The 18,402-nt window shown below is 42.2% G+C and overlaps 1 protein-coding gene across 1 annotated transcript in view; it reads left to right on the top strand.

Moving 5' to 3' along the window:
• Positions 1-11,559, top strand: part of snx27a (sorting nexin 27a) — a 37,500-nt gene extending 25,941 nt beyond the window's left edge. The window contains exons 9-13 of the mRNA XM_055894791.1: positions 2,608-2,757; positions 2,921-3,049; positions 5,788-5,847; positions 7,013-7,061; positions 7,661-11,559. Of these exons, the coding sequence (XP_055750766.1) occupies positions 2,608-2,757; positions 2,921-3,049; positions 5,788-5,847; positions 7,013-7,061; positions 7,661-7,728 (456 nt within the window). The 3' untranslated portion in view covers positions 7,729-11,559. The remainder of the gene's footprint in view (positions 1-2,607; positions 2,758-2,920; positions 3,050-5,787; positions 5,848-7,012; positions 7,062-7,660) is intronic.
• Positions 11,560-18,402: the final 6,843 nt, after the last annotated feature.

The following is an 18,402-nucleotide window of genomic DNA, read 5'->3' as shown; positions in this document are numbered from 1 at the left end:
AAGTCCTCCTCAATGGTATGGGGCTTGCCTGTCCTAGCCACTCGGTAGCTCACCATATAAGACGCTTCTAGACCCTTCTTATTAATGGTATCTGTTGCTTTTATACATGTCTTACTACTTGAAAGTCTTAATTCTCCCTCAAACTCCCGTGGCTTATTTTTCGAATTTCAAAAATGTTGTTTCTAAATGTCTGTGCAAGAGTGGTTTCATCGAGTTGTGAGAGTGCTTTTGCATATATAACACACTTTGGCTGAGGAAAGGCACTACTCCCAATATAAGTGAACCCCAAATCAATGTAGTTCTCATCATATTTGCGCCTCTTTGATGGTGCAACGTCCCCGTCTGTTGTTCGGTGCTTTCCTGGGTAAGGGGACAGTAGCTCTTCGGCTGCAACAGATTCACTACTGTCAGTTTCCATGCTAGCTGGGCTAACAACATGTAGAATTACTGATGCTAGCATTGGATGTCCTCGTGGAAGCAGAACAACTTGCCATCGACAGGTGCAGGTGTAGTACTGCTGGCAGTAGCAGTACTACCAGTAGAGCTGTTATGTGTCTCTATGGACACGGGCCTTACTTTTTTTAACCATTTATCCATTTTCGAGCAAATGCAATGAGCAGCAGCTACGTTTGGCTACATAAGGACCGTTAGTGGAATTACCACGAGAGAGTAACGGTTAATGTGATTGGATGTTAATTATTTGACTAGGCTACCTGTATTTGACATTGTTGTTATTTTGCTGAACACTAGATGGTTTCATTTTATTTTTGGCAGTGAAACGAGGCTACTAAGTCGCGAGAGGAAAAACTTCACCCAAATTTATAGCCCCGTTGGAAAATATAAATGGACTGTTTGAAAATGTGAAGATTACAAAAAAATATAAAATGTGAATCACATTTTTATTTGACTTACCTCTGACCACATTGCGCAGTACCCAGTTTGGGAATACCTAATGTACCTAATGTATAAAAACATTTGAAAAGGGAAAACTATTTAATTTGAAACACTTTATGTTCCCTATGCGCTTTCAGGATTTGTCGCAATTTTTTTTTTAAACATGTTTTTTTAATGTAATTGTTAAATTGACCTTCTAAAAAAAAAAAGAGTAATTCTGTGCGGCCATTGAAAAAAATCTGACCACTATTTCATGTAAAGAAGTATTCAACCTTTTTAACATTAAGTTTATAAGTCACAGTATAATAAAAAAAATCCACTTATGACTGGATAACCCCTCATTTTGAATGACTGTCTACTACAACAGGGCTGCCCAACCCTTTTTCTGGAGATCTACTGTCCTGTAGGTTTTCAGTCCAATGCTAATATAGCGTATCTGGTTCAGCTAGTTAAGGTCTTGTTGAGCAGCTAATTAGTAGAATCCGATGTGTTAAATTAAGGTTGGACTGAAAACCCACAGGACGGTAGATCTCCAGGACGGTAGATCTCTACATTTTACAGAAATGCATTTTTTTCTCTTATAAACTCACCTGACTCTGCATTGTTTAAACAATAACATAATTTAATTGTTTTTTAACACTAAAAACACTGGCCGCACCGCATTACTATTTGTGATGGTGTCATTTTTTTTTTTTTGGCAGATCAAATCAAATGTGCCGACCTTACAGTGAAATTCTTACTTACAAGCCCTTAACCAACAATGTCGTTTTAAGAAAAACAAATGTTAAGTAAATAATAGATAAGTTAAAAATAACAAATAATTTAAGAGCAGCCAGTAAAATAGTATGCAAGTAGTCTGGGTAGCCATTTGATTAGATGTTCAGGAGTCTAATGGCTTGGGGTAGAAGCTGTTAAGAAGCCTTTTGGACCTAGACTTGGAGCTCCGGTACCACTTGCCGTGCGGTAGCAGAGAGAACAGTCTGACTAGAATGGCTGGAGTCTTTGACAAGGGCCTTCCTTTAGGGCCTTCCTCTGACACCGCCTGGTATAGAGGTCCTGGATGGCAGGAAGATTGGCCCCAGTAATGTACTGGGCCGTACGCACTTCCCTCTGTAGTGCCTTGCGGTTGGAGGCTGAGTAATTCTACGTTCAAACATGAAAAAATAAAAAATAAATAAATGCATTAAAACTGTATTATTCGACATATTACAATTTTAAGAAAAAGTAAGGTGTTTCTGTGCAATATCTTTTAAAGACAGTAATCTCCACATTGCGTAGACACATTTCTAATATTAAAACAGATGTGATTTAAATTTAGAATTACAAGATTAAATGTTTGAATCTCGTGAATTGTTTGAACAATTAAAGACAAAGAAATGATCACTTTGTAGCAGAAGTTGTAACACAAACTCATTGAAGTTGACAATAATCAAACTTGCATTCTTAAAACAGTGTGTTTTGATGTCGCACTAGTGTGACATGAAAGCAGCCCAGTCTGTGTCGGACAGCTGAGATGCTCTTAAGCTGAAGGGCTCAGGCTCACTGATCAGTGACTTCACCTCTCCTTCATAGTAGATGTCTGGCACAGAGGGCTATTCTCAGTCAATTTACCTGGGAAAATAAGGGATAAATAAATGAATATGTATGTTGAATGTGTACGTGCCTGTTTGGTGCCGACCTGTGTGGTTGATGGCGATCTATCTTGTCTGTCAGTACCTGAGTCTGCTGCGCTCCTGTGAGGGCTACAACGAGGTCATGTTCCCCCACTGCGCCTGTGACTCCCGGAGGAAGGGCCATGTCATCACGGCCATCAGCATGCACCACTTCAAACTGCACGCCTGCACAGAGGACGGCACGCTTGAGGTGAGTGAGATTGGAGTGTGTGTGTGTATACACGGACTTTTATTGTGTGTGCCGTGCTTCTCTCACATACAGAACAAAATGAAAAACATTTGAGTGTATGTCTGTGTATACTCTGGCTCTTACTCTGTGTATGTACATACCATTCTCTCTCCCGCCCCATCAGAACCAGGTGATAGCGTTTGAGTGGGTGGAGATGCAGCGCTGGGACACTGACGAGGAGGGCATGGCGTTCTGCTTTGAGTACGCCAGGGGGGAGAAGAAACCTCGCTGGGTCAAGATCTTCACACCATATGTGAGTTTACAATATACAATAAACAAACAAAATACACTAGGACATCTCCCATAAATCACTGCTTTAATATATTCAGCCATCAATGAGCAATTCTCCTTTGCCAAGATGATCCATCCACCTGACAGGAGTGGCATATCAAGAAGCTGATTAAACAGCATGATCATTACACGGGTGCACCTTGTGCTGGGGACAATAAAAGGCCACTAAAATGTGCAGTTTTGTCACACAACACAATGCCACATTTGTCTCAAGTTTTGAGCGAGAATGCAGTTGGCAATGCTTACTGAAGGAATATTCACCAGAGCTGTTGCGAGATAATTAAATGTTCACTTCTCTACCATAAGCTGCCTCCGATGTTTTATAGAATTTGTCAGTACGTCCAACCGACATCACAACCGCAGACCACACGTAACCACGCCAGCCCAGGATTTCCACATCTGGCTTCTTTACCTGCTGGATCGTCTGGGACCAGCCACCCAGACAGCTGATGAAACTGTGGGTTTGAACAAACAAACAAAGTATTTCTGCACAAACTGTCAGAAACCATCTCAGGGAAGCTCATCTGCGTGCACGTCGTCCTCACCAGGGTCTTGACCTGACTGCAGTTCGACGTCGTAACCGACTTTAGCGGGCAAATGCTCACCTTCGATGGCCACTGGCACGCTGGAGAAGTGTGATGTCAACGTTGTGAACAGAGTGCACGATGGTGGGGTTATGGTTTGGGCAGGCATAAGCTATGAACAACAAACACAATTGCATTTTATCGATGGCAATTTTAATGCACAGAGATACTGTGACGAGATCCTGAGGCCTATTGTCGTGCCATTCTTCCGCTGCCATCACCTCATGTTTCAGCATAAAGCACCTCCCCATGTCGCAAGGATCTGTACGAAATTCAATGTCCCAGTTCTTCCATGGCCTTACTACATGCCAGACATGTCACCCATTGAGCATGTTTGGGATGCTCTGGATCGACCTGTACGACAGCGTGTTCCAGTTCCTGCCAATATCCAGCAACTTCGCACAGCCATTGAAGAGGAGTGGGACAACATTCCAATCAACAGCCTGATCACCTCTATGCGAAGGAGATGTGTCATGCTGCATGAGGCAAATGGTGGTCACACCAGACACTGACTGACTGGTTTTCTGATCCACGCCCCAACATTGTTTTTAAGATATCTGTGACCTTATAACTTGTCCTTGTGGTAAAAATGATGTGTGTAAAACAAAGCGCGAATTAAAAGTACGTATCTCAGAGCATCGTAGCACCATTAGGTACAAAAACTTGACTTACCCAGTTGCGGCCCGCTTTTTGGAGGCAGGCCACTCGATTTCGTCTCTGCGTTATATTGGCATCGAACATGTCACCCTCCCTAGGAGAGGGGGTGACCTTGATAATTTATTGTTAAAACGAGAGGCTGCCTGGATCTTTAACTTAAAGACCCTTGCTCCCTTCGGTCTCAACGTAGACTTTGATCTGAAGCCATTCTTGTGATTATTGTGACTTTGCCATTGTAATTGTTTGTAAGCTTGTGTAGTCTAAAATGAATCTATGATCATATGCTATCCATTTGTTTGTTTTTTGTATGCTGTTCTTTGTATGCCATTTTAATATTTGAGAATTAACCAATGATATTAGGCCACTCTTGGCCATGATTACAGACACCTGTGTGTCTTTTGACACTATATAAACGAGTCATCCTGCAGTGTCTGTGATTATACCCTGATGAAGATGGCTTGGCTGTCGAAACGTTGGTAATTACATTTTTGCATCTGAGCTCCTAGAGTGTGCGGCTCTCCTTTTATTTTCAAGTTTTCTACTCCGCTAGCCAGCACCTCGCCTAAATAGGTGTGCGTTTCTTTTTCTTCAAGATATCTGTGACCAACCGATACATATCTGTATTCCCAGTAATGTGAAATCCATAGATTAAGGGCCTAATTTATTTATTTAAATTGACTGATTTCCTTCTATGAACTGTAACATGTTGACCACACTGCTTGCGTCAAGGTGTGCGAGCATTGAAAAATAAATGTACGCATACATGTTATTCAATCATTGCACTTCTTTGGACTTTATATGACGATTGGCATCTAACTTTCGTAATAAAGGTGTATTACCACGACCAACCAACCTCAGTTCATCTTTCAGTCACCTACGTGGGTATAACCAATGAGGAGATGGCACGTGGGTAATATGCTTCTATAAACCAATGAGGAGATGGGAGAGGCTGGACTGTGTTCAGCGTCACAAATAGAACTGACTTCTATTTTAGTGCTTGGCAACGCAGACGCTCATTGGTGCTCATTACTGCTCGTGCAGCGATGACTAGAAACGATTCAGTTGACCATTTTATGTGTGGATTAATTGTCGGAGAAAGAGGACCTTGTGCATTTCAGGTAAAATAACAACACAATGTATTTATCCTATGACAAATTAGTTAGCAACGGCAAGCTAGCTAAATAGGACAAATTAGCTAGCAACTGCAAGCTAGCTAGCTAGCTAAATTGCCGTAAATGTTTAATGCTTTTCTACCTGTCCCCAAATGAATATCATTGGTTCAGAGTTTGTTTTGATATTTCAACCTGCTTGTCGGGATCGCGTTTGGTGTGGGGGGGGGGAATCAATTTGCGCACGTGGACGCACGGTGTTGGCATGGTGTAACTTGCGTTTTTATATTTTTGTTAAGTGTATGTAGAACAGTTCATTCTAACAAAGTGTTTTTGTCGTCTCTCCCCAGTTCAACTACATGCATGAGTGCTTCGAGAGGGTCTTCTGTGAGCTCAAGTGGAGGAAACAGGTAAGAGTCACACCCTTCCTTCTCCTCCAATACACAACTAATTGTCTGTATCCCAAATGGCACCTTATTCTCTTTATATTGCACTACATTTGACAAGGGCCCCTATTAACCGGTCAACAAACGGTTACATTTTATCCAAACAGTAAAATTATGTGACCAACTGAAAATGTATCAGATCGGGCGGCAGGTAGCCTAGTGGTTAGAGCGTTGGGCCAGTAAACGAAAGGTTGCTGAGTTGAATCCCCGAGCTGACACGGTAGAAATCTGTCGTTCTGCCCCTGAACAAGGCAGTTAACCCACTGTTCCTAGGCTGTCATTGTAAATAAGAATTTGTTCTTCACTGACTTGCCTAGTTAAAGGTTAAAAAAAATATATAAATTAGTAAAGCATGTTTCACTACCAGCTTTTTGAGGTGCTCTCACGCTGGCTGACAGGTGATAAGCAATTTCATTTCACTAAATTATTCAAATGTACCTATAGACTGATGAGCATGACCGGTCAACCATTAACATCCCTAGTTTTAAAGCTAGTTTCCTGCAATTCTATGCATTTTGCCATGGCTAATGCAGTGTTCTTTTGATCAAACATAACAACAAAGTTAATACTGCTCAATTCATTTTTTAATAAACAAATTATAATTAGTCTAGCTTTTTTGTTGGTGATTATTAGTTCTTAAAGATTGTAGTATAAAAATAAAGATATTGGTCCATTATCTTTTCTACATACTTTTATTGTTATTTTTTACGGATTCGACTTAAGCGACCCACCCAAAGATTACAATGGCAGAACAATTCCATTGTCTTACAATGTTGTTTAAATAAAAAATACATGTTTTATCGTCACACCAGATAGGTGAATTGAAATGCGTTGTTTTACAGGGTCAGCCATAGTAGTATGGCGCCCCTGGAGCAAATTAGGGTTAAGTGCCTTTGTGTGCCTTAAGTGACATTGACAGATTTTTAACCTTGTCGGCTCAGGTATTCGAACCTGCAACCATAGTTACTGGCCCAACGCTCTAACTGCTAGGCTACCTACTGCCCTCACCATTGTAAGAGTTTTAGACAATGGATTCTACAACATTAGGTACTCTAAATGTCCATTTCCCACTTTCTCCGCCAATGGTTATTTTCTAAAACTCTTTCTCCTTTCCCTCTCCACGTGTTAGGTTGAAGAGGAAGCCTCTGACAAAGACAACCAGAACTGTAGTAACAACGGTAAGTGTGCCCCGGAAAGCCTTGTTGTCCAACATAAACCACATCAACCGTTCACAATGCTGCTGATAAGAGGCTACTTATTTCACGACTTTTAACAGTCCACTATACTCAGTGACATGAAAGCTTAAAGCAACCCCGTCCAATATTCCCAGTAGGTAAGAATGAGTGAGAACAGAGCAAAGTTGATCATCTCCTGAGGCGAGGTGTACGGGAGCACATATACAGGTGTATGCTTATGAGCATAAAAGAACAGCAGTCATGTGGTCCATATCAAAGGTCACTTCCTTCCCAGGCACAAAGATGAATAAACCCAGACTGGCAGGTATTTACCCTGTGGGAGACTGTCATACAGCAAAGGCAAATGAACAGCAAAGGCAAATGAATGGGAAATGCAAAGTGACCAGTAAAGACAAGTGAACAGCAAAGGAATGTGAATAGCAAAAGAACAGGAAAGGTAAAGGGCAGCAAGTAACCAGCAAAAGCAGAATTGTAGAGTGGACACTGGACACTATGTCTGCTGTGTTTGTTACATCTGCAGCTTTACTGTCAGGAAGGGAAAGTGGTTGAGTTTGGTGTCTTGAACCTTCTCTCTATTCTAGAATATCTCCCTGCTCTGGAGACACAGAAGGGATGGCGCCATCTAGGGGGCGAGATCGCCACATCCTAAATACTTCCAGAACCAGAATCGGTCCACTCACGCCATCACAGCCACAACCGAGATTGACATCTGCAAAAGAAACAAAAAAAACCAGAGAACTTAGGTGATCCACTCCCCAAATGACAACTGGAAACTGATTTTTTTAAATCACACAAACCCAGGAATTCTCAGATAGACGACAAGCAATGAAGGAGAAAAAAAACCATTAATGTCATTACTAGATGTTCATAGAATAGCATATACTTTTTCCTCCATGCATCACCCCTCCGACATGGGGCGGGACACTAGCTGAGTTCTGCCACCCCACTGGTTGAGGAAACAGAACAGTACAGTGCGATTGGTCAAGGTTCACACCAGTCTGCGGCACCATTGGAACTCCTTGACGCGATCAACCCGATGAAACGCCAGCGAGGGAGCCAGCCGACATCTGCGACGTGATTGTGACGGGCAGCTCTGCCACACGTTTGGTCCGGGCCAATGCTTTCAATGTGCCTCTGGTCTACTGAACTACAAGCTGACATGCTGGGAAACAAAACGGAGGGTGGGCAGGACACCATTGTCACTGGCAATGGTTTTCCCTGATGCTGGACATTATCAGATGGATTAGGTTTTCTGGATAAGGGGGGGGGGGGGGGGGGGTAAGAAACAAAAGGTTATCTCTCAAAAGCTGTAGGCTATAAAAACAATTGATGCACAATATAAGCTCCCAGTAATTAGTTGTGTGGTTAACCTAACAGATTACTGGCAGCTTATCTATATGTGCAACTCTATTTTTATAGCCTATAGTTTACTCGCCATTAGTCAGCACATCTAACTTTTTGGGTACACAGCTTATGCTTTTCAAAAGCTTAGGAAACAAAAGTAACTGACTGGAGATGTAAGGGGTTATTGTGTTTTTGTTCATAAAAACAATACAGCTATGTTTTAGAAAAACCTGCTAAAGTGATATATTAATATAAGAGCTCAACTAATTCCTTATTCTAACCGTGTGGAAAGCTTCCTTCTTGGCTTCTCATTCTTTCTCTATTTTTTTTTCACATTTTCTAACCTATCTAACACACTCTAGTCTAGAATGATGTCTGTTGGCAGTTCACCACCGAAAGAGTGAACATTTTATCACCGTAAAAATGTCTGTGGTGATTCAGCAGAAACTCCCAAGTTCGGAAGTAAACTTGTGTTTTTCATCAAAGTGGTGTTGCCATCTATTGAAGAAAGTCGGGGTTTGACCTTGTGAACTAAACGTTCAGAGAAACTAGAAACCAGCTAATATTTCCCGCACTCTGAGTATTGATCAACAAACAGACAGTGATGGAAGTAGTGTGTTGGGTGCCGTGCCTATCGCAGCCAGCAGAGAGCGGTAGAGTACTACTAAAGTACTATGTACTACTGAGTCAGTATTGAGCAGACATGACAGAGATTGCTCCGCTGGGCTCTGTAAATCAACCACTAAGTACTCCTCTACAGTTTGACCATTACCCGTGTGTGTGCACCAGTGTACGTGTGTGTCTGCGTATAAGTGGGACCATGGCCACAGTAATGATGCATGTTGTCTCTCTGCCCCTCATTGCACCTTGTCTAACCAAACGGTCACAGTATTAAGGTGGTGTGAGCATACGTCTCCAGGGGCATATTCATTACGCCGATTCTGTTACAAAACCTGTCTTAAACGGAATGAAACTGGGAGGGACCTACCTGAATTTGGTAGATAGAGATATACTTTCTCTGTTTTGGTTTGGAAACGGTCTCCGTAATGAATACACCCCAGTGTTAACCTCAGTATTGTTAAGGCGGTAGGCTTGATTAAGATGTGATATGTGGGGGTTTAGGTTTTGAGGCAGCAGATAAAGACCAGGGCGGCGTCCCAAATGGCACCATATTCCTGGTGTAGTGCACCTCTTTTGATGGCTCCGGTCAAAAGTAGTGCACTACATAGGCAATACGGTGCCACTTGGGACGCAACACAGAGAGGGTTGTGCAGGGTGACAGCTGTGCAGATAGATGGATGGGAGGCATTTCCCCTCCCCTGGTGAGCGCTGCCTTGCAGCCTTTTCAAGCTGTGTAAGGTTAGCTCACACCTCTTCCATGCCTCAGCCCCTCTCTCTCCTCCCTCTCTGTAGTGGAAACTATGTTGAAATAAAGGATATTACTGAAGTTTGACAGGTGTAACATTTTACCATTCTTAGTTGAATGGTTCTGCACTGCTTTCCTTCCGAGAGGAGAATAACCAATGACAAACGATACACTAGCATTTCCGTTATAAACACCACAGCTGCATTCTGAAAGAAATGCTAAAGATGTGCAATTGAGGTGCTGCCTATTTGTTTTGACAGCCAGGGTAATAGCCAATTTAGAGATGGATGACAAAGATAGCAGATGCTCTACCAGAACGTGTGTGTGATTTTGAGAGGGGGGAGAGGGACAACGTGTGTGTGTGTGTGCGCCAGTGTTCCGTTCTTCCACTCCAGGTTGGTCTGCCATCAGACTAGATGTGGTTGCCTTAGCAGCACTACGCTGTGTGAGCATGCCCAGTCTCGCCCCAGACCGCATAACAAAACTGACTCACTCACCCTTATAACGTATTCATGTTAATGTTCTTTACTGTTTGATGTCGTCACGATGGTATCTGTTCTTGTGAAGAAAAAAAAGCCTTTGACAGACTTCGGTCTACGTCCCTAGGCTGTAGCAGGTGCTGTCTGTTGGCTCTCATACCCTGGAAATACAGGGGCGCATGCATACCAATTCACATACACAGGTGCACGCACTTGTATGTGGAGTGGGTTGTCAGTGGTCCATCGTCATGGTTACAGGGAGTAGGAGCCAGTGAGATGCCGGGGATGCTAAGATGTTGTCTTTGTGACTCATTTGTTCCGAGCTATAATAACGCTAGTCACCTGTGCTTACTTTGTTGCATCCCTAATAATGTCAGTTGTAAGAGAGTGATCATGTCTCCCCGATCGAATGTATTTCAAAAGGTCTTTCACCCCTACCTTTTTTTTGTTTTGCGGTATTATTAAAAGGTCAGTGTCCTCTGATAGCAGCTCGACACTGTTGTTGTAGATTCAGCCACCACCACATTACCATAAGAGTGAAAAAACGGGGCCACGTTCAGTAGCCAAACTCCTTATTCTACATGTCGGAATGGGGGTTTGTTCTACATACTGTGTTTTTATATCTGAACGTTCCAAAATGTTTTGTCCTGTTGAATGCACCCCGGCATTAAAGGATGGCACCCGCTTCTTAACACTTGAGCTAGGCATTCTAAACGACTAACTAACATGGTGGTGTAAGTGCTGTTTTCCGACTGTTAGCCTTCTTTGTGTAGGTAAAACATGGATTTCTGTTCTTTACGTTTCAGATGAGCAGGGCTTTTGTTCCATGGCAAGTATAATAGGCAACATTAAAACCTAGAAATGTTTATATTTTGTCTTCAGCATAACTTGTAAATGATTCCTAAAAATGTCCTTTGGATAAAAATGCACTCTCTCTCTCTCTCTCTCTCTCAATTGAAAACTTTAATTTATTTCAGCAAATTATTAAAGCTGTGGGAAATCATAGCGTAGTGTCCTAGAACTACTGTAGGGTATTTGGGGAAGATAGAGCTAACTAAAATATACACTGAGTCAAGTTTTGGAAGTTAAGCAGTGTTGGATTTACTCATCAAAACTAAAAACATGAATAAACAACTGATACTGAAACACAAAATGGAAAGTTTTTTTATATCTTAAAATATATGAAGGTTTAATAACCAATATAAAATGGAAAAAATATTACAGGTTTGGAAATGTCATGTAGAGAAACATTGTAACATTATTTTAAATAAAATTATATATTGAAGAAAAATTGTGTTCAATGTTTTTCCTGTACTTTTTTCATGTTCATCCCTAGGGCAAAGGCTATAATTGTTTGTGGTCACACACACTTGCATGCTGAATGTGAAGTTGGTAATTAGCTCAATTACTTGTTGGGACAAGTCATTACCTCCTACTGTCATTTTGATAAGGTAATCAGGTGGTGCTTATCAATGCATGGACCGTTATTCTCCACAGGGATATCACTGATGTCTGTGTTCTGCTCCTGTGAAGTCTTCATTACCCTCCTGGGCAGGGATGGACTGGCCAAAGGGCAATTCTGGGAAATGCCAGATGGGCTGGTCCATCTTTTGCCCAGTAGGCCTTATATATTTATTTTATTTGTTTATTTTGAGCAAAATTGTAATTATTTGGCTAGTTTTAGTGGTCTGTGTGGGGGCCTCAAAGGAAAAAAATAAGCTGGTGTGTTAGAAATGCCCGGGCTGATTTCTGGTCCCAGTCTATCCCTGCTGCTGGGGTGATGAGAAACTTTTCTGACTGATCGCTCTTTCTAAAAGTCAGATTTATAAAACCTGTCAGAATAGTGACCTAAAAAACCTGTAGTAGGGAACACTGACAAGTTAAAGTTGATGGGCACTCCCTGCAAAGGTCTTTATTCTACTGTCATTGTGCTGTCAATCAGTCATACATTACCATGTTTCTGTGATGGCACTATGACTTAAGGCAGCTTGTTAGGCCAAGCACAGATGAAATGGAGTCTTACAACAAAAACAGTTATACAAATGATCCAGAATTTCTCATGTGATCCTTAATCGCTCGCTCCCCCTTAGCCTTAACAAATGGCTTATTTAGATTTCTCATTATGGTAGAGGTATTTTGGTTTGTTCAGGTGAATTTATATAGGGCTCAGGGGCCAATCGATTAGAGCTGCACTGCTGACTGCTCTAATCTTCAAGAGGCTGCAGCTGTATGTCAAACCTGGCACCCCAGTGGTAATGGGTCCCAATAAAGTCCCCGGCTGAGTCCCAAATGGCACCCTATTCCCTACAAGGGCTGTGTTTACACAGACTGGCCAATTCTGATCTTTTGACAATAATTGGGCAAAAGATCAGAATTGGGTTGCGTGTCTAAACAGCCATTTTGCACTACTTTTGACCAGAGCCTAGAGGGGCCCTCGTTAAAAGTAGTGCACTAAATAGGGAATTACATAGCTACCATTTACCTGATAGTACATTTTTAGGTTAGCAGTGATTTAATAGTGCTGAGCAATTAGTGCTTTTTGAGGTTGGTATAAACAATTATTTAAAAAATCATTGTGCATCATGTGGGTTGAATGCTGTAACACAGAATAAAACAATTAATACAAGTGCCATGATGGTAGTGTCTTCACATTACTTATGACCATTTATTCACATTACATATTTCAGTTGTGTATATTATCTAATCTCTCTAGACCTGCCTATGTCTGGCAAAATTACAACTTTAGTAGTTTTTCAAAGTAAATAAGGAATACTTTTATGACTGCTGAGTACCAACTATCACTTAGATCATGTATTTTCATCTAGCGATGCGTCATGAAGCAACTGCTCACTATCACTCTGGATCGCTCATTCTTCTGTCTCTTATGTAGTATTAGCAAAAGAAACAGACCGAACAAGTAGGCGCGCAATGGATTATGGTCATTGTAGTTAATAACCATGTTTTCTAAGCTAAACTATTTAGAATATTGGCCTGTTGCAAACTACAACTCCCTACTACATCGCACAGTTCGGGCTTGATCTGATTCATCTCTAGAGAAACTACGCAATTGAGCTCAAAGAGAAGAATAAATGGAATTCAAATAATTGAACAGACATCAATTACTTATTTAATAACGAAAATGTCAGTTAATCGCACTAGTGATAAAGGTACTTTTGTCTTCAGTCTGAGTTCAACATTGTTCATGAGCTAATGTTAATTGGTTATATTTTTTCCCCATTGATCATGGAAGTCTGAGCTACAATTTAATTCAACCCACGTGCACTTTGAACCCTGACCATCCTAGCTGTTCCAGGTGCCTCTCTCTCCATCTCCATTTCTACCTAAAGAATGATGTTCCGGACTTAATCAATAAAGAATTAGTATAAAAGTCAACTGACCCATGTTTCGGGCTGCCTGAAACTGTCCAACCTTGATTTACGGCGAAACTAGAATACCCTCATTGGCCCACTAAACGCCCACAACCAGCTGGCCACTTAATCTTGTGACCGCAGAGGTTTGGGACAGCTGAATGACAGTCAGCATGGTGAGTGAATGTGGCTTGGCAGGCTTAGTCTATGTCCTGAATGCACTCTGTTCCCTATGGTGCACTGCTTTTGACCAGAGCCATATGGGCCCAAATAAGATGTAGGGTACCATTTTGGACTCATCTTTAGTCAAGGCAGTCCCCAGGTGGGACCAGGCGGGTACGGGCATCAATCACGGTCCGGAGCAGGTCTCTTCCTCTCATTCTCTCTTCTCTCTCTTTTCTTTCTGTCTCTCTCACTCTGCTTCACATCAGCTCTATCGACCAGCGCTCCCAGCCGACCGGTAATTAAACGGTATTGATCATCCACACATCGGGAATATGGTCCGAGGGAAACAGAGAAAACGGTAGGGGTGGGGGGTTCTGAGAGGCTGTTTTTTTTTTTAAAGGGTGTTGACCTACAAGCCTTGTGTATTTATTCGGTGTGTGTGTGTGTAATGGATGTTTTTGTGCTATGTAAATGGTGTGTTTGCAGTGTGTGCAGTATTAACGTGTGTGTGTGTGTGTGTGTAACTGGTATATGTCTCCCGCAGGCATGTGTTTGTCTCAAATCGAGCCGCAGGTTTTCATTCCGCCTGTGCTCTGCAGTAATGTATATTTTAATGCAAAATTGCAGCGCCCATTCACACATACTCAAACAGTCTGAGGGGTAATGTTTCCAGCCGGGTGCTCTTCAATTGGCCGCCTGGAGAAATGTCTCTCGGTGTGGAGAGTGCATTGGCTACGCACATGCTCATTAACTGAGAGAGAGAGCGAGAAAACAACTGATTGATTCGAAGCAAGCACACACGCATTCCTCTACACACACAAACAACAGCACGGGCACACACACACACACACACACACACACTCGACTTATCTACTCTCTTCTTTTTCCATCTGAGTGAACCCAGTAAATTTGAGAGCTCAGAGTGCCAACGCTGCACATTGCCAACCCAAGAGCCTCTGAAAGAGGGAAAAGTGAGAGGATCGAAAAGAGAGAATTACCCAGTCAGACAGCCTACAGTACAAGAACAGCTGCTAAAAGTATAGCCCCTCCATCCGTCTGACACACTGACTGAGTAACACACTGAAGCTCAAACACTGACCACACACACTGAGAGAGAGGGAGATGTATACACACACACACACACACACTACCGGTCAAAAGTTTCAGGACGACATCAAAACTATGAAATAACACATATGGAATCATGTAGTAACCACAAAGTGTTAAACAAATCAAAATATGTTTTACATTTGAGATTCTTCAAATAGCCACCCATTGCTTTGCACACTCTTGGCATTCCAGCTGCTTGAGAGAATGCATTTCCAACAATCTTGAAGGAGTTCCCACATATGCTGAGCACTTGTTGGCTGCTTTTCCTTCACTCTGCAGTCCGACTCATCCCAACCCATCTCAATAAGGTTGAGGTCGGGGGATTGTGGAGGCCAGGTCATCTGATGCAGCACTCCATCATTCTCCTTGGTAAAATAGCCCTCACACAGCGGGGAGGTGTGTTGGGTCATTGTCCTGATGAAAAACAAATAATAGTCCCACTAAGCCCGAACCAGATTGGATGGCGTATCGCTGCAGAATGCTGTGGTAGCCATGCTGGTTAAGTGTGCCTTGAATTCTAAATAAATCACAGACATGTCACCAGCAAAGCACCCCCACACCATAACACCTCCTCCTCCATGCATTACGGTGGGAACCACACATGCACAGATCATCCGTTCACCCACACCGCTTCTCACAAAGACACGGCGGTAGGAACAAAAAAATCTCAAATTTGGACTCCACACCAAAGGACAGATTTCGTCTGGTCTAATGTCCATTGCTCGTGTTTCTTGGCCCAAGCAAGTCCTTTCTTATTATTGGTGTCCTTTAGTAGTGGTTTCTTTGCAGCAATCGATCATAAAGGCCTGATTCATAGTCTCCTCTGATCAGTTTGTTGAGATGTGTCTGTTACTTGAACTCTATGAAGCATTTATTTGGGCGGCAATTTCTGAGGCTGGTAACTCTAATGAACTTATCCTCCGCAGCAGAGGTAACTCTGGGTCTTCCTTTCCTGTGGCAGTCCTCATGAGAGCCAGTTTCATCATAGTGCTGATGGTTTTTGCGACTGTACTTGAAGAAACTTTCAAAGTTCTTGAAATGTTCCGTATTGCCTGAACTTCATGTCTTAAAGTAATGATGAACTGTCGTTTCTTTTTGCTTATTTGAGCTGTTCTTGCCATAATATGGACTTAGCCCTATTTGCTAAAAGACCACCTTCTGTATACCCCCCCTCCTTGTCACAACACAACTGATTGCCTCAAACGCATTAAGGTAAGAAATTCCACAAATTAACTTTCAACAAGGCACACCTGTTAATTGAAATGCATTCCAGGTGACTACCTCATGAAGCTGGTTTGGAGGATGGCCTGGTGTCAAGAAGGGCAGCAAAGAAGCCACTTCTCTGCAGGAAAAACATCAGGGTCTCTGATGAATCCCCTTTACGATTGTTTGGGGCATCTGGAAAAAAGCTTGTCCGGAGAAGACAAGGTGAGCGCTACCATCAGTCCTGTGTCAAGCCAAAGGTAAAGCATCCTGAGACCATTCATGTGTGGGGTTGCTTCTCAGACAAGGGAGTGGGCTCACTCACAATTCTGCCTAAGAACACAGCCATGAATAAAGAATGGTACCAACACATCCTCCGAGAGCAACTTCTCCCAACTATCCAGGAACAGTTTGGTGACAAACTATGCTTTTCCAGCATGATGGAGCACCTTGCAATAAGGCAAAAGTGATAACTAAGTGGCTCGGGGAACAAAACATCGATATTTTGGGTCCATGGCCAGGAAACTCCCCAGACCTTAATCCCATTGAGAACTTGTGGTCAATCCTCAAGAGGTGGGTGGACAAACAAAATACCACAAATTCAGACAAACTCCAAGCATTGATTATGCAAGAATAGGCTGCCATCAGTCAGGATGTGGCCCAGAAGTTAATGACAGCATGCCAGGGCGGATTGCAGAGGTCTTGAAAAAGAAGGGTCAACACTGCAAATATTGACTCTTTGCATCAACTTCATTGTAATTGTCAATAAAAGCCTTTGACACGTATGAAATGCTTGTAAATATACTTCAGTATTCCATAGTAACATCTGACAAAAATATCTAAAGACACTGAAGCAGCAAACTTTGTGGAAATTAATATTTGTGTCATTCTCAAAACTTTCGACCACAGCTGTATGTGTTGAACAAAAATATAAACGTAACATGTAACGTGTTGGTCCCATGTTTCATGAGCTGAAATAAAAGAACCCGGAAATGTTCCATACGCAAATGTTGTGCACAAATTTGTTTATATCCCTGTTTGTGAGCATTTCTCTTTTCCCAAGATAATCGATCAACCTGACAGGTGTGGAATATCAAGAAGCTGATTGAACAGGTGCACAAATAAAAGGCCACTCTTAAATGTGCAATTTTGTCACACACCATGCCACAGATTCTTCAAGTTTTGAGGGAGCGTGTAATTGGCATGCTGACAGCAGGATATGTCCACCAGAGCTGTTGCCAGATAATTTTATTTAAATTTCTCTACCATAAGCCACCTCCAACGTCGTTTTTGAGAATTTGGCAGTACATCCAAACGGCCTCACAACCGCAGACCACGTGTAACCATGCCCGGCCAGGACTTCCATATCCAGCTTCTTCACCTGTGGGATCATCTGAGACCAGCCACCTGGACAGCTGATGAAACTGAGGAGTATTTCTGTCTGTATTAAAGCCCTTTTGTGGGGAAAAACTCATTCTGATTGGCTGGGCCTAGCTCCCCGGTGGGTGGGCCTATGACCTCCCACCCATGGCTGTGCCTTTGCACAGTCATGTGAAATCCATAGATTAGGGCCTAATGTATTTATTTAAATTGACTGATTTCAGTATATATGAACTGTAACTCAGTAAAATCATTGACATTTTGTTGCATGTTGCGTTTATATTTTTGTTCAGTTTAATATCCTGCAACGATATGTATTTTCGACATGGATAATGCTGTTCTTTTGCTCAAACAATAACAAAATGAATACTGCTAAATTAATTGGTTTTGAAAATTTCAATTCTCCCTGACTGTCTAGCTTTTATTTAGGTGATTTATTAGTTCTCAGTTTATATAATACAAAATATATACGTCCATTATGTTTTTTACATACTTTATATCTGGTTTTAGTCGTTTTAAGTTTACACTGTTTGGCATTAGGCGACCCCAAAAAAACGCTTATCCTTTTGCATTGTAATATACCACATATTTTGCATTGTGGTGTATTGCAGTGTTTCCCAACCCTGGCCCTCGAGTATCCCCAAAAGTACACAGTTTCGTTGTTGCCCTTGACAAACACACCTCATTCACGGCTTGATGATTAGTTGACAAGTGGAATCAGGTGTACTTGCCCTGGGTTACAATAAACAATTGTACTGTTGGGGGGGGGGGGGGGGGGTACACGAGGACCAGGGTTGGGAAACACTAGTGTGTTATGTGACTGAGTTATGCTTTGTCGAGCGGCTATCCCCCTGGTCCTCTCATAAATTCAGAGAATTACCGAGCATGGCCTCTCTCCTCCGTTAACT

Source organism: Salvelinus fontinalis, chromosome 32, assembly GCF_029448725.1.
Source record: "Salvelinus fontinalis isolate EN_2023a chromosome 32, ASM2944872v1, whole genome shotgun sequence".
NCBI classification, from domain to species: Eukaryota; Metazoa; Chordata; class Actinopteri; order Salmoniformes; family Salmonidae; genus Salvelinus; species Salvelinus fontinalis.
This window is presented reverse-complemented; position numbering and strand designations above follow the sequence as displayed.